Genomic DNA, 26,551 nt, shown 5'->3' on the forward strand with positions numbered 1-26,551 from the left:
CCAAGGGTCAAAGAAAATATGGAGCTGTGTCCGTCAATGAACGAAAGAGAAAAATAGATTTTTGTCTTACCATAAAATCTTTTCTATGAGCATATTCTATGGGCATAGTCATTTTTTTCTGCCTAGTGTCCTACTTCTATGGGGAGCAGCATAACCCAGGGGTCAAAGAAGATATGGAGCTGTGTCTGTCAATGAACATCAGAGAAAAGGATTTTACGGTAAGACAAAAATCCATTTTTTTTTTTTTTTGCTTTTAAGTGTAGATGTGAGATCTAAGGTCTTTTTGACCCTAGATCTCACATTAAAGAAGACCTGTCCTGCCTTTTTCTATTACAAGGGATGTTTACATTCCTCGTAATAGGAATAAAAGTGATTAAGAAAAATAAAAATGTAAAAGGACAGTGTAAAAATTAAAAGGTAAAATAAATAAGAAAAAAAATGTATTTGAAACGGTGTTCCAACCACACGTGAGGTATCGCCGCGGTCGTTAGAGCAAGAACAATAATTCTAGCCATAGACCTCCGCTGTAACTCTCAACTGGTAACCTGTAAAAAATTTTTTAAAGCGTTGCCTATGGAGATTTTTAAGTGCCAATGTTTGTCGCCATTCCATGAGCGTGCGCAACTTTGAAGCATGTATCAATTTCAGGTATCAATTTACAATTTAATATTTAAAAATTGAGTTTGTAAATACGGTGTGACAACAATCTCCTTTTTATTCTCTAGGGTCTCTGCTAAAAAAAGGTATATAATGTTTGGGGGTTCAAAGTAATTTTCTAGCAAAAAATACTGATTTTAACTTGTAAACAACAAGTGTCCGAAATAGTCCTCGCCCTTAAGTGGTTTAAAGGAGGAGGGAGGGGGTAAGGTCACTTCGGCAATGTGTAACTGTTCTGCAAGACTGTCATAGTTGACCTATGATAACTGAACAACATGGCCGCTAGCTACAGCTTTTTGTGTGTCCTGTTTGTGATATCATTACAGTTTATTACCTCTATTTTCCTGTGTGTAGTGATTAGAAGATCTTTGTCAAGCCCTCAAGGGTCTTCCAGACGAAGCTGCTGTCATTACCTATATTTCTGTAGCAAAAAGGTTTTAAGGGTTGTACCCCAACCTGTTCACAGTTCCCAGACCCTAAATTGTTAAAGTTCGAAGGGTCCAGGTACACTGGGCTTCATAAATGCTTGTTCTTTTGACTGAAGAAAAAGAGTGTTTAGTGTTTTCTTTCTGCCAGAAAACTACTCTCAAAAACACCAACCAGAAGGGGTTTTTTTTTCTGGCTCTAAACTTAAGCGGAGCTTAAAATATGGTGCTAAACGTCCTAATGTGCATGGACACATAGGATAACATTAAGCTGCTTCTACAGGCAAACGCTAAACTCCTCTAGAAGCAGTGTTTTTGGAAAGCCAGTGTGCATGAACCCTCAATGTCTTCATTTGAGCTCAGAAATTCACCATTTAATCCACCAGGTGTGTCACTGCTTCCTTGACCAACGGAGACTTTTTGGCCTCTTTGGATATCAAGGATGTATATCTACATATCCATATTTTCCCAGCACATCAGCATTATCCACACTTTGCTGTGGGTCACCTAGACTACTAGTTTGTGGGCCTGCCGTTTGGTCTTTTTTCTGCACAAATGTGTTGGGCCCAGTATTAGACCTTCTGCACTCCCTTGGGATACTTAGACTACCTCCTCAAATTCAACCTCTCCAATCCTGGAGTTGTCTGACTCTCCACATAAGCATGATGTTTTTGGGCCTAATGATAGCTTGTGTCAAGGGAGTATCATTTTCCTAATTTTACTCCAGACCGCTACAGTGCATCATTCTGTCATCTTGGGTCAAGTCATTCATTCAAGTCCTTGGATGATTTGTTTCACACCAGATTACCCCTGACCTACAGCTCAGGAACCTGGCTCTGGAATTGGGAACGTCCTTCCTTCATTTCTTGAGGATCCTCATGATGGATGCCAGTTTGTTGAACTTTGGAGGAATCTTGAGCTCCTTGCTATTATAGAGGACTTGGCTATTGGTTATGCTTAGTTTCTGATCAACATCCTGGATCTTTTAGAGATTTGGCTTTCTCTGCAGCATTTGACTATCCTGCTTAAAGATTATTTGACCTGAAATCAGTTTGACAATGCCACGATAGTAGCATATACAGCAAAATTATTTAGCACTGTTGGACTGTGCGATCTATCTGCCAAGGCTGTGTATGTTTATAAGCATTCACCACTGCTGGACTGTGTGAACTGTCTGTGGCTACTTGTAAACATACACAAGCTTGGTAGATGGATAACACAGCGCTAAGTGGCTCAGACATGTCGTCATTCAAGCTTATGGTCTCATGGATTGGGTTCCCCCCTTTCCTGTTAAGGCACACTCTACTAGATCTGTGCATGTTTCCTTGGCCTTCCTGCATCAGCAGCTGTTTTGCAGATTTTCAAGGCTGCTACCTTGGTTTCTGTTCCCAGGTTCTCAAAAACCTACCAGGTGGACATTGTGACCTCATCGGATGCCAGCTTCAGGTGTAAGGCCCTTCAGGTGGCTCTTTGAGCTGTAGGAAGTACCCAGATCTCTATTTTTTTTATTATGCCTGTTGGTGTTTTTTGCTGTGTTGCCCACCCTTCAATTGCTTTTGCAAATCCAAAAGACGAAAATCTGACAGTCGCCGCCCACTCATACAGTCTTCACTTATGGGTATTGACCTCTTATCCATAGGAGCAAGCTAGGCATAAGACTTGTTAAAACCCAAAACAATTTGCATAGACACACCTGTAGGGGACTGTCCCACTGGTCCAATACCCCCCTGCTATCAGCATTCCCAACTCAGTTTTGTCTTTTGCCTAGTTATGAGTAAGATAGGCTTCCCTTGGCTGGGGCTCCAGTCTCAGCCTTTTCTTAATTTTTATTTCTGCTAAGTGTTTTTTTCTTTACACTAATATCTTTTTATTTGATCCTGCGCTTAGTTAGTCAGACTTCGGAAGACTACAGCGTTTGCAGAGCTGGGAATCGGACTGGTTGTACTAGAGCCTTACGGAATCCCAGCCCGCCATCGAGCGTTTAGCAGGCTATGCGTACGCCCTGGCCTCGCAAACGACCTGTCCCTGTCATCAGGGACGAAGCCCAGAAGTGGCCACTTCGCAAGGATGTCTCAACTGCGTTACACCGCGTGTTGCTAGAGTCCTGTTTGGCTGACGGCACCCCCACTGCCTGGGGTGGGAGGCTTCCCGTCGCAGAGGGGCACCCACGCCTTCGCTGAATCGGTAAGTACATTGCTACCACCTCTGTCTGTGACATTGTATGTCTGGGGGTGTGTGTGGGGCCTCTGTTTAGGGGATGGCAGTCTGCTGGGAGTCTGTGTTATCCCCCTCATGTCTGTGTGTCCGGGTCCCGCGATTCCTCCCGGTCCCTGCGGGGGGCGCTGTTGCGGCCAGGCCGCGCTGTGGGGGTTTGTGGGGGTCCCTGAACCCCCGGTAGTGTTTGAGGTACCTTTGGGGGTGCAGGCATGCTTGTGGGGGCCGCTGCAGTACAAAATCACGTTCTGGCTTCACTATGGGCATTCAGCAGCCATTTTCCCTGTAGTGTGTTTGCGCCCTTCAGGCGCCATCTTGTGTGTGGCAATGTAGTTATACATGTGCTCGGCGGCCATTTTCCCGGAGCCTCCCCATTACTTTACATTGGCAACCATTTTTCCTTGGCTCAAGTCCTATTTTTGCCTCTAGCGGTGTGACATCATTTCCTTTCTTCAGACAGTCGGATCGAGCTGCAAGTGTGGTAATTGTACAGCTACACTTCTGAGGGGCTTTTTCTGCTGTTTTTCAGGGGATATTCCTTTGCTGTCAGTCTTTTTCCGCACTGTGTGGTATTTCAGTCTAGTCATTGCGGTGGGATTCGCCGCTATCACGGATTTAAAGGGCCAGTGTCAAAATATTTTATGGAGTCCAAGGAAAGCAAATTCCCACCAGCTCTGGTGGAGGGTTCAGGTACGCCCCAGGACAGCAAATTCCCCCCAGCTGTGGTGGAGGGTTCAGGTACGCCTGAATCCTCTGCGATGGGCTCCCTTACTTCTGCACTTGCGACTTTAGCGTCCAAAGTGGAATTGTTGATGTCTGAACGGGCTTCTAAGAAAAGGCCTAGGCTTTCTCATTCTTCTGATTCAGAGCTAGATATGGTTGCCATGGACAGTGTACCCCCTGAAGGGTCTCAGTCGGACGGGGAGGCGGAAGATGAGGAGGGAGACAATTCCCCCCCGGGACGGCCAGAGAACGCGCGGCTATGTCTGCGCTTATTAGTTCTGTTAAGGAAACACATTTAGAGGATGAGCCCCTTCCTTTGGGACCCGCAGAACCCAGAAAACGGCACAAGTGTTCCCTTCTTCCACTGAGTTTTACGAAACAGTGAACGAACAATGGCGCAATTTGAAGCACAATTTTGTGGTACCAAAGTGGTTTCAGTACCGTTATCACTTTGCGTCTCCTACGGATTCACGCTGGACTGTGGCCCCTAAGGTGGATCACACAGTGTCCAGGTTGAACAAAGCCACTCTAATGCCCACAGAGGACTCTCCGGTGTTTAGGGATTCTACGGATAGGCGGGTGGAGTCTCTTACTCGTGCCTCCTATATGGTGTTGGGTTCTTTGATGAAACCTATTTTCGCCTCTGTGATGATCTCTCAGGCTGTGGTAGAGTGGGCCAAGGTGCTCAGACGCACCCTTGTGGCTGATTCCGCCCCTCCTGCTCCTGGACCAAATTATTATGTTTTATACCTGTGTGACGCTGCCTTGGATGAGGCCCCTTTAGTCTCACGACTATCTGCTGTCGCAGTGATAATCCGTCGCATGGTATGGCTGAAGAGCTGGTCGGCTGACCAGACTTCCAGGAAGACAGTGTCTGACATCCCTTATGCAGGGAATCGACTTTTTAGGGACTCCCTGGACGAGTTGGTTAAGGGGGTGACTGGGGGCAAAAGCACTTCACTGCCTCAAGCACCCAAGGGTAAGTTTTTCCGCAATAAGTGGGGCCCTTCCTTTAAACCAAATCAGGGGTCCTTTCGTGCCTTCAAGGCACAGGACAAGGGCAAATCCTTCAAAGGCGCTGGTGGCCAGAAGAAGCATTGGGCGGGCAAGCCAAAGGCCGCCCACGCTGGCACGGCGGCCCAGTCCTCCTCGACCTGAAGGTCTGCGCGGTTTTCCCGAACCTTGGATGTCCCGGATTCAGGACAGGTGGGTTCAGGAACTCATTTGATCAGGGTACAAGATCGAATTTCTATCGTGTCCAGCGGACAGGTTCTTTCCCTCAAATCTTCATTTGACCCCAGATCGTTTACAAGATCTCCATCGGGCGGTTCAGGATCTCATCGCCCAGGGGGTGATCGTCCCGTTGCCTCATCGGGACAGATTTCGGGGGTTTTACTCAAATCTGTTCACAGTGCCCAGAAAGGAGGGCAAGGTGCGTCCAATTCTGGACTTGAAATCTCTGAACCGCTTCGTGCGGGTTCAAAGATTCCGTATGGAATCTCTTCGTTCAGTAATATCCTCTCTGAGCCCGGGAGATTTCCTGGCTTTAATCGACCTCAAGGATGCGTATCTACACATCCCCATATTCGAGGGTCATCAGAGGTACCTCCGGTTCGCAATCGCGGAGGAGCACTATCAGTTTGTGGCATTACCCTTCGGTCTTGCTTCAGCTCCAAGGGTGTTTACCAAAGTGCTGGCTCCTGTCCTGGCCCTGTTGCAGGCGCAGGGGATTACGATCCTGGGTTATTTGGACGATCTCCTGTTAAGTTTGAGTTCCAGTCCAATTCTGTTGCGCGATCTGTCAATCACGGTTCAGATGCTTCAGGAGTTTGGGTGGACCATCAACTTTCAGAAGTCGACATTGTCCCCTTCTGTGCATCTCCCTTACTTGGGGATGGTCCTGGACTCCGCTCATGCAAACGTTTTTCTGCCGGAGGACAAACTCCGGACTACAGAACGAGGTCAGGTCCCTCGGGGACAACGAATCCTCATCACTCAGGACCTGCATGCGGTCTTTGGGATTGATGGTGTTGGCCTTCGAGGCGATACCGTTTGCACAGTTCCACACACGATCTCTCCAAACGGAGATCCTGGCCAGGTGGGACAGGTATCATCATTTCTTGGAACTGAGGATATCTTTGAGTCACCAAGTCAGAGAGGATCTTCTGTGGTGGCTCCAGTCTCCGGCTCTGACGGAGGGGAAATCCTTCCGGCCGTTGTTGTGGACAGTGATCACCACGGACGCCAGCCTGTCGGGATGGGGTGGCGTTCTGGGCACTCGGTCTGCCCCAGGGCACTTGGTCAGAGGAGGAGTCCTCCCTCCGGATAAATATCTTGGAACTGCGAGCGATCAGACTATGCTTGCTCCGTTGGTCGGATCATCTTCGGGGCCGCCCTGTGCATGTGCAGACGGACAACGCAACTGCGGTGGCTTATATCAATCACCAAGGGGGCACCAGGAGTGCCCGGGCGGCCCAGGAAGTGACCAAAAGCAGCAATTTCTCTGGCTCCGAGGAAGGGGGTTCGCCCCTGAAACGCGTCAGCCCAGCCACAGTAATCCCATGCGACAATCTGCATACCTATTTGCTACATATGGGACCTTGGCTACCTTGGAGATTGTATATGCAATGTTGATGTGTGTATTATCGCACCTGCCTTGTGAGTATTCTGTATACTTTTTAATATTTTAATAAATGGTTTTAGTGGTGATGCACTAGGTCGGTGCGCCCTCTTTTCTTTTTTGTCTTTTCTCCTAAACGTCTCATACGACTGGGCTCTGGTTCGAGTCACAGCATCCCCCTGGCCAACAGCCCACTTCCATGGTGAGAGGTTCTCTCTGGAGTGATACCCGCATCCATGGAGAGGTAAGTACATTCCCCCCTCTCCTTCTTTGTGTGGGGTGGGGTGGACACGAGGACTCTCCAGGGATGGTCGGACCTGCCTGCAGGTTCCCTCCTCCCATCCTAATCCCTCAGATAAGCTGTGCTTTTTTTCCCCATCTCCCCTCGATCCCCCCTCTGTGAATTTTCACCGGGGCCTCATGTGAATGCCTGGCCTTGGCAAGTATGGGGTGCAGTACCTGGGATCTGGCCTCACAGATCTTATTAAATTAATACAAGCTATCCAGGCAGCGAATGAGCAAACGCTGGTGGACGCACTTTTTACTGCAGTGTGTGAGACTTTAAAAATAGAGGGTGTGGCTGTCCCTTTTGGTTCACACAAGACAGCTAAGGTATTTCCTTATCTTCCCTATTTGGCAGATTTGTCTATAAGGAGTGGGGGCAACCAAAGCAACCCTTTGTGGTCCCCAATGTTTTGCAGTACGTTACCCTTTTGAGGATTCACTTTTAAAAAAGTGGACCAGCCCACCGGTGGTTGACCCTCTTGTTTTGAGATTGAATAAAGCAACCATAATCCCAGTAGAGGATTCCCAGTCCCTTAAATACCCAGCCAATAGGAAAGCAGAGTAGGTGGCACACAGTATGTTTACTATGGCAGGTTCGTCATTGTGACTGGTCTTGGCCTCGACCCTGGTGTCTCAGACCCTAACTAAATGGGCCAAACTTTTGCACCAGGGTCTGGGGAACAAGCATGTTCCCTCTACTTACCTTGATCTGGCAGGCCAGTTGGTCCAGGGGCTGCAGTTTTTGTGATGGAACTTTGGATCTGGCTCCTGTGCTGTCCAAGCTCTCCGTTTCAGCATTAGTGATTATTTGCTGTGGCTTAAGAATTGGCCTGCAGGCCAAGCCTCCAAGAAAGCTCTCATTGATCTGCCCTTTCAAAGCCCTTTTTGGGGCTGCACTGGATGACATCATTAAGGGTCTTATGGGGTGGAGGGGGAAGAGTACCTTCCTTCCACAAACTTGGAAAGGAAAGGAGCCTCGTCGCATACATGGGTCCTCCTTCTCAGCCCATAAAAAATTATTTCATGCTTCCGGGACTGCAGATAAGAGAAAAAGATCCTTCAAATCTTCCCATGGAGGTTCCAAGACACCTTGGTCTGGTAAGCCTAGAGCTGGCTTCTCTGGACCCACAGACAAGACCCCTTCAGCATGATGGTACTGCCCTCATCCATAACTGAGTTGAGAGGACATCTTTGCTGGTTTCTGGCCTCATGGATCTCCTTCGTGAGCATCAAGGGGATCCACAAAATGATCTTTTTGGGGGTACCAAAGAATGAGGGGCAGAGTTTGTACGTTTTGGGGGTTTTATGCCCTGAGTCTCCTTGTGCGGATATAATTGCTGCAAAGGTTCGGGTGATGTCCATACTACCCAAGGTCCCCTTTATCCCGTCCAGAAAATTGAAGCACTTGGCTCTGACTCTGGATTTAATGTTGACCAGGGTGATCCAACTTCGGGAACCACAAGCTATGGTTCGCTGGCTGCTGTTATACAGACAGTCTTCTCTCCTAACTTGCATACATGTTCTGGGCCTGGTGGTGTCCACCTTCAAGGCAGTTCCATTTGCACAGGTCTGTATGCGGCTCCTTCAGCAGGGTCAGTCCAAAAGAAGGATACCAAGGTTTGTGGCAAGGTTATGGGTTTCTCTAGTAGACGCCATAATCGTCCTAGTGCCACTGTGGGGCCAATATCGTCCTCTCCTCAAGCTTCTTCTGCGGTTCCTGTGAAGGATCAAGGGCCGTAAACATCCCTCGGGACTGAGCTTCCATCCTGCTTTACAGTCGCTGGTTTTGAGGGCTTGGCTGTTGAAAGCCAGGTACTGAGGGATAGAGGTTTGTCTTGATCAGTGATCCCTACTATGTTGAAGGCGAGAAAGTGGACTTCTAGCAAGATATACCATCGTAAGTTGAAAGCGTACATTTCTTGGTGAGTCGATTGGCTCTCATCCTCGCTCCTTTTCTGTGGCTCAGATCTTGGCCTTTCTTCAACGGACAGAGGTTGGCCTTGAGTACCATAAAGGGCCAGGTGTCTACCATCACAATCTTCTTTCAGTGACCCCTAGCCACGCACTTTTAGTTTGTACCTTCATTCATTGAGCTCAATATATGGTTCTACCTGTACCGTCTCTCTTAGCACCGTGGGATTTAAACTTAGTGCTTTGTTCTCCAGAAACTTCCATTTGAGAACATTTGGGAGATTCCTTTGCCTACATTGTCCCAGAAGGTGGCATTCTTGGTGGCTATTACATCGGCCCGTAAGGTATCCTGTCGTAGTCTATATTTGATGGTCCATAGAGATAAGGTGGTTCTTCGTCCCTGTCCATTGTTCCTACCTAGTCTCAGACTTCCATTTGAATGAGGACATTGTCTTGCCTTCCTTGTCTCCCAAGCCAGCTCATCCCAAGGAATTTGCTCTGCATGCCTTGGATGTGGTTCGAACGATGTGGGTGTTTCCAGCAGCCACAGAGACCTTTCAGAGGTCAGACTAGCTTTTTGTGGTTACACAAGGACCAAGGAAAGGGCTGGCCGCTTCTTCGGCTCCCATCTCTAGATGGATCAGACAGACGGTGACTCAGGCCTAATCTGTTAAAGGTCAGTTTCCTCCTTTCCCTAAGCGCATTTTACTCGGACGCCTAATACTTTCCGTCATCAAGCGTCAATATCTCAGGTTTGCAAGGCGGCCACTTGGTCGTCAGTGCAAACTTTCACCAAATTCTACAAAGTAGATATTTTGGCATCTGCGGATGCTTCTTTTGGCCACAAGGTTTTGCAGGCTGCTGTTTAAGGGGGACTGTTCCCCTTTTATTTCAGTTGGGGCTTCTGTGTCCTGGTTGAGCTCCTGTGACCCAATTAGGGCTCTTGTGTTTAGCCTTGGATTATTTTCCCCACCCCTCATTTTCCTTTTGGCACTGCTTTTGGACGTCCCTATATTCAGAATTAATGGGAGTGCTGTGTCCACCGATGAATTAAAGAGAAAACGGGATTTTTGTACTCACCGTAAAATCCATTTCTCTGAGTTCATAGATGGACACAGTACCCACCCTTCTATGGAGTTTTGATACTTCTAATACTTCTTGCTACTAAACTGAATACCTATAGCAGAGAGGGGGTTATATATCCGCTGAGGACAGCCCATGGACTTAGCCAATTCTGCCTAGTCCTACTCCTGCAGAAGGCGATTTAACCCTATAGTCAGGATTAATGGAGCGCTGTGTCCCTCAATGAACCCAGAGAGATGGATTTTACTGTAAGTACAAAAATCCCTTTTTGTCCTTCAATGGAAAAGAAAGAAAATAGGAGTTTTGCACTTCCCATACAACTCCTTTTCTAGGATAGATATCTGGAAAACATGTTAATGTTTTTTGATGTTGGCAAACAGAACCTCTTCTTTATTTTATCTGTCAAAGAGTGCAAGTAAAGATGCACATCCTGTAGTTCTGAACAGATGAAAAAAAGTAAACATAAGTTATTTATGGCTTTTGGCAAACAAATATGATTTTTTTTAGCAGACCTTCACATTGCTTCTTTCTTTACAAAATATGCCTGTCAAACAAAGTACTTTTAACTACAGATTCTCTGCCACTTGAGTCTTATATAGTAAGAACAAAGATTTCTCTATTTGATCACTATGAAGAGCGACAATTTGTTGTTTATGGTGACAAGGTCTATGGGTAGATGTAGCACTAAGCGAGTACAAAAAAAATTAATTATCTCACTGTGCATACCACCACATAGAATGAGGTATATTGGATTTAAAGTAGGCATTTACCTAAAATGTAAAAAGAGAAACATGTAGGCTGTCATTATTGTCTTCTGCTTCTGTAAATGGTACAAACACATGGCCGATTTTAACTGGTCTTTGCAGCAAGGAGCAAGATGGAAGGGCAACGCATGTCAAACAAACCTAAAGAAATTCCCAGCTCAACTTACCGACCAGCCTGCTAACCAACTTAATTGTCCTGTCTAACAGTATGCATTAAAAACAGGGGTCTAGTTTTCACACATTTGTAAATACATACGTAAGGTCAAAAATCGCTCAGATTTTTTACCTTTCTTTAAAAAAAGGGAGTCAAATCCTTCTGGTGAGTGTGGTTTGAACTTGGTGGTGGAGAGGGATTACTATCCTTTGGTGGCATGTTTTTTCTATCACCATGCATTAAAAATGGGTTTAGTTTGCACACATTTGCAAATACAAGCGGGAGGTGTAGGCCCCTTAGGAGGGTTTACATGCTGGGAGGCGGGGTGGGACTTAAGGTCATGTGACCGGCGCGATTGGCTGTCACGGGCGGTCCCATGATTGGAACTCTCCTGATTGCTCCAGGTGCTGGTAACTGCTGAGAGGGCGCATGCTCTCGGCACATCGCTGTTTGCACTAATGCACGCAAATATGCGGCCGCTTGGGGCCAAGGCCCGGCTGCCAAGAGGCCACATATTTGCGTGCGGCCAGTACCAAGGAGTTAAAGGCACAGGGGCGTTCTGGAACCCAGCATATAACACCATGGTAGCAAAGGTGTCCAGTGCGTTCCTTCACCAGTATTTCAATAGTACAAATGGCCACTGTCCTCACCTATAACTGGCCTTTGAAGCAAGGAGCACGTAGAAGGGCAGCGCATATGAAACAAAACTAAAGAAATTCCAAGCTCAACTTACCGACCAGCCTGCTAACAAACCAAACTATCCTATCTAACAGTATGCATTAAAAACAGGGGGTTAGTTTGCACACATTTGTAAATACATGCGTAAGGTCAAAAATCGCTCAGATTTTTTACCTTTCTTTGAAAAAAAGGGGGTCAAATCCTTCTGGTCAGTGTGATTTTGAACTTGGTGGTGGAGAGGAATTACTATCCTTCTTTGGTGGCATGTTTTTTCTATCACCACATGGATGGATTAAGAAGTACAGAGCACATTATTTATGGACCATAAATTAATTTGTATCATTCGTTTTATTGGAGAATTATGTTTAGGAAGGTTATGTTTCATGCTTATTTTAGACACTATGGATTTAGTTCTTTACAGCGCACTCCTTTTTTAGAACTTTAACCACTTTCCGACCGGCCTATTGTGAAAATACGGCCGCAAAGTGGTTGTCTAGTTCTGGGAGGGCGTACATGGACGTCCTCCCAGAACCATGCTCCCGTGATCGAGTGTCCTTGCTCGCCGGGTCTCGGGGACCCGACGCAACACGGATCGTGGTAAAGGGCCAATGAGAGCGGTCCTTTACCACGTGATCGCTCTGTCCAATGACAGAGCGATCACATCACAACAAACCGGCGCATGTCCGGTTCATTTCTCTCCTCTCCTCGGACGCTGTACACAGCAATCGGTACAGCGTGCGAGGAGAGGAGAGAAACTGCAGCTGCACGCCTCCTCTGCCTCAACTGTGCCCAATTAGTGCCCCATCCGTGCCTCGTTCGTGCCCCATCAGTGCCTCAGCCGTGCCCCATCCATGCATCATCCGTGCCTCATCCATGCATCATCCGTGCCTCATCCATGCATCACCCGTGCCACCTCAGTGCTCATCAATGCCACATCCATGCCCACCCATGCCACCTCAGTGCTCATCCATGCCACATCCATGCTCATCCGTGCCTCATCCATGCTCATCCATGCCTCATCCGTGCCTCATCTGTGCGACATCTGTGCCTGCCCATGCTGTCTCAGTGCTCATCCATGCTCATCCATCCCACATCTGAGCCCACCCATGCCACCTCAGTGCTCATCCATGCCACATCCATGCTCATCCATGCCACGTGAGTGCTCATCCGTGCCACATCCATGCCACCTTAGTGCTCATCCGTGCCACACCCATGCCACTTCAGTGCTCATCTGTGCCACGTCAGTGATCATCCGTGCCACATCAATGCCACGTCAGTGCTCATCCATGCCACGTCAGTGCTCATCCATGCCATGTCAGTGCTCATCCATGCCATGTCAGTGCTCATCCATGCCACATCCATGCCATGTCAGTGGTCATCCGTGCCACATCAATGCCACGTCAGTGCTCATCCATGCCATGTCAGTGCTTATCCGTGCCACATCAATGCCTCGGCAGTGCTCATCCGTGCCACATCCATGCCACGTCAGTGCCACATCAATGCCACGTCAGTGCTCATCCATGCCACATCCATGCCACGTCAGTGCTCATCCGTGCCACACCCATGCCAGTTCAGTGCTCATCCGCGCTACGTCAGTGGTCATCTGTGCCACATCAATGCCACATCAGTGCTCATCCGTGCCACATCAATGCCACGTCAGTGCTCATCCGTGCCACATCCATGCCACGTCAGTGCTCACCCATGCCACGTCAGTGCTCATCCGTGCCACATCAATGCCACGTCAGTGCTCATCCGTGCCACATCAATGCCACGTCAGTGCCACATCCATGCCACATCAATGCCACGTCAGTGCTCATCCATGCCACATCCATGCCACGTCAGTGCTCATCCGTGCCACACCCATGCCAGTTCAGTGCTCATCCGCACCACGTCAGTGGTCATCTGTGCCACATCAATGCCACGTCAGTGCTCATCCGTGCCACATCCATGCCACGTCAGTGCTCACCCATGCCACGTCAGTGCTCATCCGTGCCACATCAATGCCACGTCAGTGCTCTTCCGTGCCACATCAATGCCACGTCAGTGCTCATCCGTGCCACATCAATGCCACGTCAGTGCTCATCTGTGCCACATCCATGCCACGTCAGTGCTCATCCGTGCCACATCAATGCCACATCCATGCCATGTCACTGCTCATCTGTGTCACATCCATGCCATGTCAGTGCTCATCCGTGCCTCATCCATGCCACGTCAGTGCTCATCCGTGCCACATCAATGCCACGTCAGTGCTCATCCGTGCCACATCAATGCCATGTCAGTGCTCATCCGTGCCTCATCCATGCCACGTCAGTGCTCATCCGTGCCACATCAATGCCACGTCAGGGCTAATTCATGCCTCATCAGTGCCACATCATCCCACGTCAGTGCTCATCAGTGCCACATCCATGCCACGTCAGTGCTCATCAGTGCCACATCCATGCCACGTCAGTGCTCATCAGTGCCGCATCCATGCCACGTCAGTGCTCATCCATGCCACATCCATGCCACGTCAGTGCTCATCCGTGCCACATCCTTGCCATGTCAGTGCTCACCCATGCCACATCCATTCCACGTCAGTGCTCATCAGTGCCACACCCATGCCCCGTCAGTGCTCATCCGGGCCACATCCATGCCACATCAGTGCCACTACAATGCTTATCGGTGCCCTACAGTGTCTCACAAAATTGTAATGGGAAGTCAGGAAATGACGGTGCTCCCTGCATGTTGGGCCTCTGTATGTGGCCAGGCTGTGGAAAGTGTCACATATGTGGTATCGCCATACTCAAGAAGAGTAGTAGAATGTATTTTGGGGTGTCATTTTTGCTATGTGTTAGAAATGTCTAATAAATTGACAACTTTGTGTAAAAAAAAAAAATGCGTTTTGTTTTTTTTTCCACATTTTCCAAAAACTTGTGGAAAAAAATGACATGTTCAAAAGACTCATTATGCCTCCTAGATCATGTGTTGGGGTGTTTTCTTTCCAAAATAGGGTCATTTTGTGGGTAATTCCATTGTCCTGGTGCTCCAGAACTTTCAAAAGTGTGATAAGTCGTCAGAAAATTATATGTGTAATTTTTGCTTCTAGAACGCCTGACGGTGCTCCTTGGATGTTGGGCCTCTGTATGTGGTTAGGCTGTAGAAAAGTGTCACACATGAGGTATCGCCATACTCAGGAGGAGTAGCAGAATGTATTTTGTGGTGTAGTTGCAAGTATGCCTGTACAGTGTGTGAGAAATAACTTCGTAATATGACCATTTTGTGAAAAAAAATTTTTTAAAAAAAATCTTCATTTTGCAAAGAATTGTGGGAAAAAATTACAACTTCAAAAAAACTCACCATGCCTCTTACTAAATACCTTGGAATGTCTACTTTCCAAAAAGGGGTCATTTGGGGGGTATTTGTACTGTCCTGACTTGTTAGGGTCTCAAGAAATGAGATAGGCCGTCAGTACTTTAGGTGTGATCAATTTTCAATGATTGGCACCTTAGCTTATAGACTCTATAACCTTCACAAAGACCAAAAATGTATACTTATTTGGGTTATTTTTACTAAAGATATGTAGCAGTATAAATTTTAGTTAAAATTCATGAAGAAAAATGACTAAATTTGCAAAATTTAAAACCAAAACGAAGAAAAAAGCCTTTTTTACAAAATTTTCGGTCTTTTTTCATTTATAGCGCAAAAAATAAAAAACCCAATTATGATTAAATACCACCAAAAGAAAGCTCTGTTTGTGTGAAAAAAAGGATGAAAATTTCATATGGGGACAGTGTTGCATGACTGAGTAATTGTCATTCAAAATGTGAGAGCACTGAAAGCTGAAAATTGGTCTGGTTAGGAAGGGGGTTTAAGTGCCCAGTGGGCAAGTGGTTAAATCATGTGACATTGTGTCTGGTATTTTAGTATCTAGCACAAGAAGAACATTATCTCCATTAAAGGAAAGTATTTCAGCAGTTTTGGTTTTCTTTGCTTACTCCTTTACCAGCAACACATTCAAACATAGATTTTTGCTAATGTGTATGCGCTAAATGTTTTTGTTTTATAGTAGGGAAGGGTTAAAACCCCTATCAAGTGAATTAAAGATTTTTGCTGACCTCTTGCTTTTTTTTTTTTTTAATCTTTTTTTATTGAGTTTTAAACAAGAAAAAACCACAACAAACAAAGGTGCAAAGGTTCACAACTGAACTGAACTACCCAGCATTACAGACAGTAAGTCACGGTACCCTCGCAGGGGTCCAAATAAGCATGAGACAACATAATCAGCATTAAGGGCAGTTGCATTTACCCCATAGGACATACCGTCTGCCAGGGGGGCAATTAGAGAAAAGCTTGCATCCCAAGGTACAGGGAAAACGCCGTTGCAGACTGATACGAGTGCCACCAGACGCCCAAGGGCAGGGGGTGAGACCCGCCTCAGCCACTCGCAGCTGTGGAGGAATCAGAGAGCCATTTGTCTTTATATAGTGGAAGGACCGAGTTCACCAATAGCTTCCACTGCAGTACCGTGGGTGGGGCTCATCGTCGCCAATGAAGTACAATGGTTTTCCTGGCATAAAAGAGCAAAAGACCCAGCAACGTCCGATCCGCCACCCGAGGCACTAAATCATCTAGCAGTCCTAGTATACATATCCATGGAGAAGAATCAAGTTTAATTTAAAGAGACCTTTTCAATCAACTGGAGTACCTCAGACCAAAAGGCGAATAAATGAGGGCAAGTCCAAAAAAATGTGTAGGAAGTCACCTGGGTCCCGGCCGCATCGCCAGCACTCCAGGGAGTGGGAGACATGTATCTTGTGTAACTGGTACGGGGTGAGGTAGGCTCTATGGGCTATTTTGAACTGAATGAGTCTATCCCTGAGGGAGACCAGCATTTTGAAGGGGAGTTCCCACATATTAATCCAGTCCTCCGGGTCCAAGTCCGGAACGTCCCGGGCCCAGCGAGCATGGAGGCTGGAGAGCTCCGGAGAGTGGACCCGGAGGAGATGTGTGTAGAGAATCGACACTGCCCGCTCCGAGCAGTCATGTCGCCGAACTCTCTCCAGATCCTGCTGCACTACTTGTGAGCCACCGGGCGGGAACTGGGATTTGAAGGCATGAGAGAACTGGAGATATCTAAATACCTGGGATGACGGGACATTGAAGGTGTCAATAAAGTGAGTTAAGGGAGGAAAGGAGAGATCAGAGGATATGTCCGAGATCTTCTTGATGTTATATTTGGTCCACACCACCGGATCAGGGAGAGAATAAAGGTGCGGCAGGGTGGGGTTGTGCCACAATGGCGCGTTGGGGGAGACAGCCGTGCCCGGGTAACCCTCGAGCTGTAAGCCGAGTTTCCAAGCTTACAGTACCGTGGTCATGGAGGTAGTGAGGCCATGCGGGGCCTTGGAACCCCTAAAGAGCAAGTGGGTGAGAGCCTCCACGGAGCCAAGCACCGCTGCCTCCACCGCAACCGCCGAGTTGAAAAGATCCGGGTTCAGCCACCAAACAGCAGAAACCAATTGGGACGCAAGGTAGTACTTGTGGCAATCTGGGAAGGCTAGCCCCCCCTGGGAGAGGGGGCGCGTTAGGGTCGAAAATTTATACCTAGGGGGCGCGGCCCCCACAAAAAGGAGGAAAACAATCTATTGAGGGTTATGAAGAATGATTACGGTATCCATTGGGGGGAATGGCGAAAGATACGTAAATTTAGGCAACACCTTCATCTTAACAAGGTTAATGCGGCCCAAGAGGGAAAGGGGCAGGTTCTCCCATGCCTTCAAGTGAGCCTTAACCGCTGTGACCACCGGATCTAAGTTAAGCGTTATAAAGTCCGTGACGTCCCTGGAGACGCGCACCCCCAGATAGACCATATCATCCACCCATTGTAACAAGACATCCGGCGGTGCTGAGCATCTGGCCCCCGGGTCAATCGACAGCAGCTGCGACTTGGACCAGTTGACCTTCAACCCGGTCACCCGCGAAAATGCTTCCAGGATTTTCAGTGCACCCCTGAGTGAGGAGTCAGCGTCATTCAGAAACGGGAGGACATCGGCATACAGGGCCACCCTCTCCTCCAGCCCGGCAATCCGCAGGCCCCTAATAAGCTGGGAAACGTGGAGGGCCTCCGCCACCGGCTCCATGGCAATGGCAAACAAGGCCGGGGAGAGAGGGCAGCCCTGTCTCGTGCCCCTGGTCAAAGTAAACCAAGACGACAGCCTTCCACCCAAACGAATAGCAGCCACTGGCGAATGATATATGATTTGCAGCCACCTGATGAAAAGTAGGGGGAACCCCATTCTCCGGAGAGTCTCCCACAGGAAGGGCCACTCCGACGAGTCGAATGCCTTTTCAATGTCAAGCGAGGCGACCACTCTAGTGCCCACATTATGGTGCTGTGCCTGTAGGTTAGTATATAGTCTGCGGAGATTAACGTCTGTGGACCTATAAGCCATGAATCCAGTTTGGTCCTGGTCCACTACCGAGGGAAGCAAGGGTTGGAGTCGGGTTGCTAGTAGCTTGGTCAGGATTTTGAGGTCGTTATTAAGTAACGCAATGGGCCTGTACGAGGCGCATAGCTTGGGGTCCTTAGGGGGTTTGTAAATGAGGATTACATGAGCCTCCACCATCAAGGGGGGAAGAGACCATTCCTCAAGACACCTAATGAGCGTCAAAGGCCAGCAGTGGGGCCAGAAGTCCTGAATGTGTCTTGTAGAATTCTATGGGTATACTTGTCTGGGCCCGGAGCCTTGCCCCCTGGTATGGCTGAGATTACTGCCAAAATCTCGTCAGATATGACTAGTCGCACTAGCCATTCTCTCTCCTGGTCTGAAAGCCAATCCAGGGCCACTGGGTCCAGGAGGGAGTGCAAGTCAGCCGGGCAAAAGTCTGGGGGAAGAGTAGTAGTGTAGAGCGTACTATAATGGGACCTGAAGGCTTCCAGTATATCCTCGGGGGAGGGGATGGCCCCCCCTGTGGGAGAAGTGAGCTCCGGAACCACCGTCAGGGGTGTATCATGTTGAGATACTAACGCCAGAAACCTACCGTTCCTGTCTCCCTGTTCGAAGAAGGACTGCCGAGAGTGGTACAATGACAACCTCGTGACTTCAGACATGTGCAGATGCAAATCCCGTTTAGCTGCCTGCAACACCTCAAAGTTGGAGACAGAGGGCTCCAGGCCATATGTGGCATCGGCCCCCTCCACCTCCTTCTCCAGTTAGGTTAGCGTGGCGGACTGTTGTAATTTGACTGCCTTGATGGTGGACATATAATGACCCCTAGTGTAAGCCTTAAAGGCATCCCACACCAATCAGGACATTTCAGCATTATTCTTCCAGCACTCCTGCAAAATTGGTGGAATCTGAGAGGAGACGTCTGGGTGTTCCACCCAGTGAGAGCCCAAGCGCCACATGGAGCCACAGTGAGCCATGCTAGAGCGCAGGGTAAGCTCCAAGGGACTGTGGTCAGACAGACCCGCCGGCAAGTAGCGCACCGTCTCCACATCAGACAACGCCATCGAGTTGGCAAATGCCAGGTCAATTCTGGAGGAGGTTTTGTAATAAGTGGAGAAACATGACTAACCTTTCTGGTCGGGGTGCCTCCAGCGCCAGACCTCCGTCACCCCAGCAGCCTCTGACCAGTGTAACAGATCCCCAGAAAAGGATTTAGGGGGGGACGTTCTATCCAGAGCCGGAGAAAGAATGGCATTGAAGTCCCCCATCAAAAGTAGCTTGTCAGGGCAGTATGGAGATACCTTGTCCAGTACGGAGTAGAGCACCTCAGATTTAAAGGGAGGGGGTATGTACAGGCCCAGTATTACATATCTGTGTTGCCACAAGGTGAGGACCAAGATGACATAACGACCCATGGGATCCGTGTGGACCGCCTCCACCTCACAAGGTAGGGATTTGCGGATTAAAACCGAAAACCCCCCTAGCATAGCTGGAGTAGGAAGCATGAAATTACTTGTGTACCCGTGGTTTGAGGGACAACAGCTTGCTGCCCACCAGATGCGTTTCTTGCAATATCACGATAGATGGTTTGTGAGATTGCAAATATTGAAACATGAGCGCCCTTTTAAATTTAGTATTAAGGCCCCGAACATTCCAAGAGATGACGGAGAAGGACTGCAGGTCACGTGAGGCCATGACGGCTGTACGGGCAGAAAATAGGAGAGGACCCCGCGCGAATATTCAACAGCATCTGGAGAGCAGCAAGACCAGGAGAACCCGAGCACCACATACATAACCATGTAACATTAAACACATATGCACAAGCAAACAAAACAAAACTACCCAGGCACTTGGTGCCTATCCTGCCAGGCCCCGTGAATTGGAGGAACCGGGAGAACCCTGTGGGCCCTCTCCACCACAAAGGTAGGTGGCATGGCGTGAAGGTCCAAAAGCTTTCACAGAAATGCTTCCGCAAATTCAGCAGGCCTGGGACCCTCTGCACGTTCCGGCAGCCCCAATATACGGATGTTATTGCGTCGCAGGCGGTTTTCCGTGTCGATCGCTATGTCTTGGAGTGCCTTAACTTGTAGCTACAGAGCATGGAGATCCTAGTAGAATCCTCCAGATGGGAGATGCGGTCCTCTGCCTCAGACACCCGTGACCAGAACTTGTCCAGGTCATGTCTAATTAGGCTGATATATGTGGCCAGATAGTTTATTATCACTGTCAAGGTGTCCTTGCAGGCTTTTATTGCCTCCAGGATGTCCAATGAGGAGGGATCCTGCTGCTGGCTTGAGTACTGACAGACATGCTGGCGAGAGAGGGCCTTGTGTCCAAGATGGCCGCCGGCCGTCCCTGGGGACAGGGAGAAGGAGCGGTCGCAGCCGAGGATCGGAGCTTCCCAGGGGACAGCGGAGGGGCCCGCTGCGTACCGCTCGACTTGGTGGTGTAAGGGGGTGCCAAGGATAAAAAGGTAGCTCAGAGAATCCGAAGGATGAGATCAGGATCTGAGCTCCGGCGCCGCACTTCTGCACAGCTTCACATCCCGGCCACGCCCCAACGCTCACCTTTTGCTTTAGCGACATCTCTAAAAGTCTGGATTTCCCATCACTTTCAGTCTCAGTGACAATGGTCACCAGGACAAATAGGGGGGGGGGGGGCATAGACAGACACAGAAAAAATGAAAAAGGACCTTTACATTCCATTAGCTTATAAACAAAATAATATGTATGCATGTCAAGTTTAACCATTACAACTTGAATAAAGCACAGGTTGATTAACATTAGCAGATATATATAAAATAAGGAAAATAAATTTAAATTTGCAGCATGTATGTTTTTTTTTTTTTTCTAATCCCGTAAGGCCTCATTCACACTGGCATTGCCAAACCTGCATTTTTTGTGTTTAGAGGAGATTTGTAAATGCATATAAACGCATAGAATTTATAAATAATGACATTCATACTGTGTGTTTACTTGTGTTTGAATGTAGTCAGTTTAAGGCTCGGTTCACATATATGCGATGCGGGAAGGCTGCGAATTCGCAGCCTGTTCCCGCATCGCACACGCACCCCCGGCAGTTCACACTGCCATATGCGATACGCTGGGGGTGTCAATGTAATCTTAACGACACCCCCAGTTTGATCGCATATCGCAGTGCGATCGTGCAGCTCGCACAGGATCAGATCGCACAAGTGTGAACCGCTGTGCGATCCGATCCTGATGCGGCTAGAAAAAAGGGTCCTGTGCGTGTTTGGTGCGGCTGCGGTGCGAATTTAGCCATACAAACTGTATGGCTAAACTCGCACCGCACAGCCGATCGCATGTAATGTCGGAGCAGTGCGCTCCGATATTACATGCGAACCCCGCACACGCACAAGTGTGAACCGGGGCTAACTGTGTTTAGATAAAATAGAATCCTGTGTGTCCAGGATCCGATTACCGTAGATACTTTAAACGTGGCTAAACCTGCTTTAGAGCAGGGACATATAAACCCAAGAAAAAATTATCTGGAAGACATAATAGTATTAAACTTTCCAGATGATTTCTCTTTTGCTTAGAAAAACTAAACACAGAAGTACTAATAGAAAAGAGCTTAACATGTTGAATTCAAAAAGGCTCAAAAGAACAATCTCAGATATGAAAATAGTTATTGTCCCTCCTCCACCAACATCTCGCTTTTGGTCCATCACTGTAATGGACAAATTTGGTGACAAAAAGTAAGGGAAAGGTGGTAGTAAGAGGTTAGGAATGGCTTGACCTCAGGAAGTGAAATCATTACAGTATTAGTATACCAAGGTTTGTGAATGTTTTTGGTTTCAGATTTACATGTCTGGATGGGGTTTAGGAGTTTTACAGTAAACATGGGTTCCAGTTAAATCTGGACTAAAGTAGTATTACTAAAAATATGTCTTGTGGGTATGACCTACTAGTTTTCAGGATTGAATGTTTGTCTAGGTCAGTGAGGGCGAACCTTGGCACCCTAGATGTTTTGAAACTACATTTCCCATGATGCTCATGCACTCTGCATCGTAGTTGAGCATCATGGGAAATGTAGTTCCAAAACATCTGTAGTGCCAAGGTTCGCCATCACTGGTCTAGGTGGATGTTGTAGAATGGAATATTTTCCTTAGTCTCACAACAGCTCGAACCTTTCTTCACAGGGCACCCTCAATGACATCACATACATTTTATTTTGTGTCATGGCATCAGAGAGAGGGGCAACCACACAACTGGAGAAAAGGATTAACTACAAGAACAGACAGGGCAAAAGCCTGTTGGACAATAGAATAGCCAAGTAAAACTCTCCGTTATACCAACTGGTGTTCTAGGATAATGTTATGCTCAGAGCACCACGCCTTTGCTATTAGACATAAAATATAAAAGCTTAATTAACAACCTTGCCATGCACCTCTCCGTAGTAAAATGTGCTGCAATTTAGTACCGATGTTCAAACCTTTTAAATTATTTAAAGATTAACTAAAATTTCTGTGAAGTAGACAGGATTTATAACCTACTGGAGAGTTTTCTGTGATCCAGATAAATGTGGTATGTTAAGTAGGCTTAGGTCACACTGGTGCGACTTCTGATGCGAATTTAGTTGCACAGGTTTGCATGAAAACGGAAATCTCATTGTTTTCAGTGGTGCCCATCTAATTAAGATGATTCAGAATGGTGTGATTTTTGATTCTGGAAAAAATTCCATCACTACTTTGGTGTGATTTGCAGTTCGACTTGGCTCGTGGAATATGCAAAATCTCATCATATAATCACTCTGTAATTTGCATCAAAGTTGCATCACAGTCGTGTGAACTGAGCCCTTATAGGATGGAATTAGCTATAGTCTTATATGTAGTTTTGTTATGTGCAATGATAGAGTTTTTTTGTGTGTGTTTACGGGTTTTTTTTTTTTGTTTTATAGTATACAAAGGCAGGTTCTGCACAGAGTTTTACCACAAGCTGTTAGGCCCTCGTATACTTCAGCAGTAGAACTGCACCCACAAATCTTGTACCTCTTAAGCCCTAATTTTCTTCTAAATTCACAAACCCACATATTTAGTAACAAACCATGTTCTTTCCCTTTTGCTCTATTTTTTCAAGCCTCCCATTGTGGATCTGAGATCTGATTCTGGCCTTTTCTGTGCACAGGATGTGAAGGACATTAATTTTGTCAGGGTTCTTTTTAAAAGTTTGTTATCCAACTGAACATACAGATAGGGTCGGTTGTTTATTATTATACTATATATAATTATATAGCATCAGGGCTTTTTTTCTCAGAGAATAGGTGCAGGAACTCCTCCTTTCTGGGTATCCCCTTGTCTCTGCCCCTATCAACCTTCAAACATCGTTCCTTGGTTCCAACCCCCACCCACCTCCCAGTACTGCCCCTTTCAAAGAATATGGAACCAAGTAACATTTGTGGTATAAAGTGATTTGCATGGAATTTGTTAACGATAACAAGAAAAGCAGTCTAATAGATCCCCTGCAGACAGAAACACAGGATTTCCCTGGCAACAATGGACCACCTACAACAAAATATCCCTCCCCCCAGGAACAATAGACCTCCGGCAGCAAAAACAGATCCCACCTGCAGCCAGCATCAATAGACTCTCCAGATCCCTCCTAGCAACAACTGACCCCCAGCAACAATAGATTCCCCACAGCAACAACAGACCTCCCCCTCAGGCAAAATAAATCCCCTCCAATGACAATAGATCCCCAGCAGCCAGCATCAATAGATCCTGTAGCACAGTGGTCCTCAACTCCGGTCCTCAGGGCCCACTAACAGGCCAGATTGTAAGTATTACCTTGGGGAGATGCAGACTAGAATACTGCAATCATTGAGCAGCAAATTATATCACCTGGGATTTATTTCAATTATCTTGCAAACCTGTCCTGTTAGTTGGCCCTGAGGACCAGGGTTGAGGACCACTGCAGTAGCACACCCCATCACCCCTTGCCATTACATACATTTAGTGCAGGAGGTGCCGGAACTGTGTTCCCCCGCGTTCTCGCTGAAAAAAAAGCCCTGTATAGCATTATTATCATATAGTATAATAATAGTGTAATATACAGTATATATTATTATTAGACTATTATTTTTATACTATTAGTATGACTTCCAGAGGAGGAAGGTTGCCCTAGGGTCCAGCATCTGCCTGACAGCCATATGTCATACACAGGGCCACAAGCTACAAAAGTTTTGCTCCAAGCAGGTTTTTAATGTTAGCTTGCATTGGAACTCGACAAAGTACCTCATGACCTTTTTTGATGGTCAGTTTTTTGTGGGCGTGTAATAACGTGAAAGAGAGATTGTATTCCCATTAGGAAAAGCATTCAATATTTTTTTGTGTATATAATAATTTTTAGGGAGAGGATTGAAAAGGAATTCCCCACAAAATGTGTTAAACACTTTTTTTTTTTTTTACATGAAAATATAAAATGTGCGGTAGCGGTAGCCTTGCTGAATAACATTTCGTATGCAATGCACAATTTAAAATAATGTAAAATAAACTGCCAGTTTTAGATACAGTTTTTACATTTGCTTCTCTTTGTATTATCTTCTACATGTGTGCTGAAAAGTGTTATAAAAGATTTCTAGCTACAGCTATAATAATGATATTCTGTCTTATTCATTTCTTTGCAGTCTTATCAAAGTTGAACCCCAAGAGGAGGGTCCTTTTATTGATGTATTTGCGGTGCTTGACCCCCTGTCAAGAGAAGCACAGCAAATGTCACACTTCCTGATTGTAAGTGAATACTGAACTTAGAATGTTCTCTTGTTTCTCCTGTGTTGAATTAGTTGTGTGTTTTGTAAGAGGGCTTCACTCAGAGAGAGTATAAGTGGGAGAATGAATTGATGTGTTTACTTTGTACTTGTTCTGCTTGATTTACTTGCTAAACATTCAGTACTTTAGGGCCTACTGCCATAAAGAACAGCATATACAGTGTAAAATACATCTGTTTTGGTGCCAGAAGATGTATTTTACACTGTTCACCAATACGTTGTTCTTTACTACCTTGTGCAAAAGGCCTAGTCAAGCCAAAGCGTGTTGTCTATTCAAATATGAGAGCTGGCACTTTTTTGTATTTTTTTTTTTTTTTATGAACTGATGATTTCCAAGGAATGGTGAGCAAGCATGTAGATAAAATTAGTAACTATTAACACAATCCTGTTTCTTCTTGCGCTATACTTCCTATTTGGTTTAGGAAAAATGATTGAGGAACAAGAAGTATTAAAATGATATATAAAGAATACATTGTGGTTAATTTACTAAATGAATAAAGCCTGTTCTCCCCGTAAAGTGTATTTTCAATTTGCAAAGAAAAATAGGTAACCCTGTGCTTACTTTAGGTACCCAAATATGTGTGAGGCAAATAAAAAAAAAAAAAAAAAAAAACACCTTTTGGCTAGAACATATTATTCAAAGTAAACCATTATAATCACCGACTTAGTGCAGTTGCCAAGCTCACTTAAGAAACCCTATCACAATACAATATTTCTTAATCCAAGACTATTCCTATAAACACAAAAAAGGTATATACAGTTGTGCTCAAAAGTTTGCATACCCTTGGAGAATTGGTAATATACAGTGTGTACCATTTTTTAAATAAAACATGAGTAAGTAGGTAAAACACATTTCTTGTATTTCCTATGGGATTCATATTCAACTGTAGGTCACAACAGAATGGCACAATCATAAAACAAAACATGGCAACACGTAAACAAATGAAATGACCCCTGTTCGAAGGTCTGCATACCCTTAGTTTTTATTACTGTTATTACGGTGTATTGCCCCCTTTAGCATCAATAACAGCTTGCAGTCTTTTGTAATAGTTGTCTATGAAGCCCCAAATTTTTGCAGGTAGAATAACTGCCCGTTTGTCTTGGCAAAATGCTTCCAGGTCATGCAAAGTCTTTGGTTGTCTTGCATAAACCACACGTGTGAGATCTTCCTAGAGTGGCTCGATAATATTAAGGTCAGGAGACTGTAATGGCCACTCCAGAACCTTTATCTTTTTCTGCTGTAACAACCGGAGGGTCAGTGTGGCCTTGTGCTTAGGGTCGTGATAGAAAGTCCAAGAGCGTCCCATGTACAGCTTTCGTGCAGAAGAATGTAAACTGCCAGTATTTTCTGATAACATTTAAAAAATATAAAAAGAAATCCAACATGCAACTCATTTGACAAAATTTAATCTAACAGAAATCAGTAGCGCGATCTGACATTCACAAACTAGGTTTAAATTAGTAAATAATAGTCCATCTATATAGTCCTCAGACAGTGTAAGTAGCTTGAATTGGGAGAGACAGTGGCACCCAGATGTTTGGTAGAAAACACCTCACACTCCACCCCCAATGTGTGTTCCCACTCCCGTTGCAATGGGCACTCACCGAAACAAATTGCCTTCCACTCTTATGGAAAAGGCAAAATCGCATTAGATTAATATGTCCCGATCACCTGGACTATCGATACCACGCTCCTCCTTGTACCTTCTCCTCCACAATATCAACTCTGACTCACATCAAGACCAAAAACAGCCTAGTGTTAACTTGAAATGCACGTATCAATTATAGACATTCTATTAATAAAACAATGCTAAAAAGATTAT

The 26,551-nt window shown here is 46.3% G+C and overlaps 1 protein-coding gene across 3 annotated transcripts in view; it reads left to right on the forward strand.

Annotated features, from left to right (window-relative positions):
• Positions 1–26,551, forward strand: part of UGGT2 (UDP-glucose glycoprotein glucosyltransferase 2) — a gene marked incomplete at its 5' end in the record, with an annotated part of 753,177 nt that overhangs the window by 514,820 nt on the left and 211,806 nt on the right. For all 3 annotated transcript variants that reach the window (XM_082245311.1, XM_082245312.1, XM_082245313.1), the window contains one exon: positions 24,588–24,690. In XM_082245311.1, the coding sequence (XP_082101437.1) occupies positions 24,588–24,690 (103 nt within the window). The remainder of the gene's footprint in view (positions 1–24,587; positions 24,691–26,551) is intronic.

This window comes from Pelophylax lessonae, assembly GCF_965119305.1.
Source record: "Pelophylax lessonae genome assembly, chromosome: 2".
Taxonomy (NCBI): domain Eukaryota; kingdom Metazoa; phylum Chordata; class Amphibia; order Anura; family Ranidae; genus Pelophylax; species Pelophylax lessonae.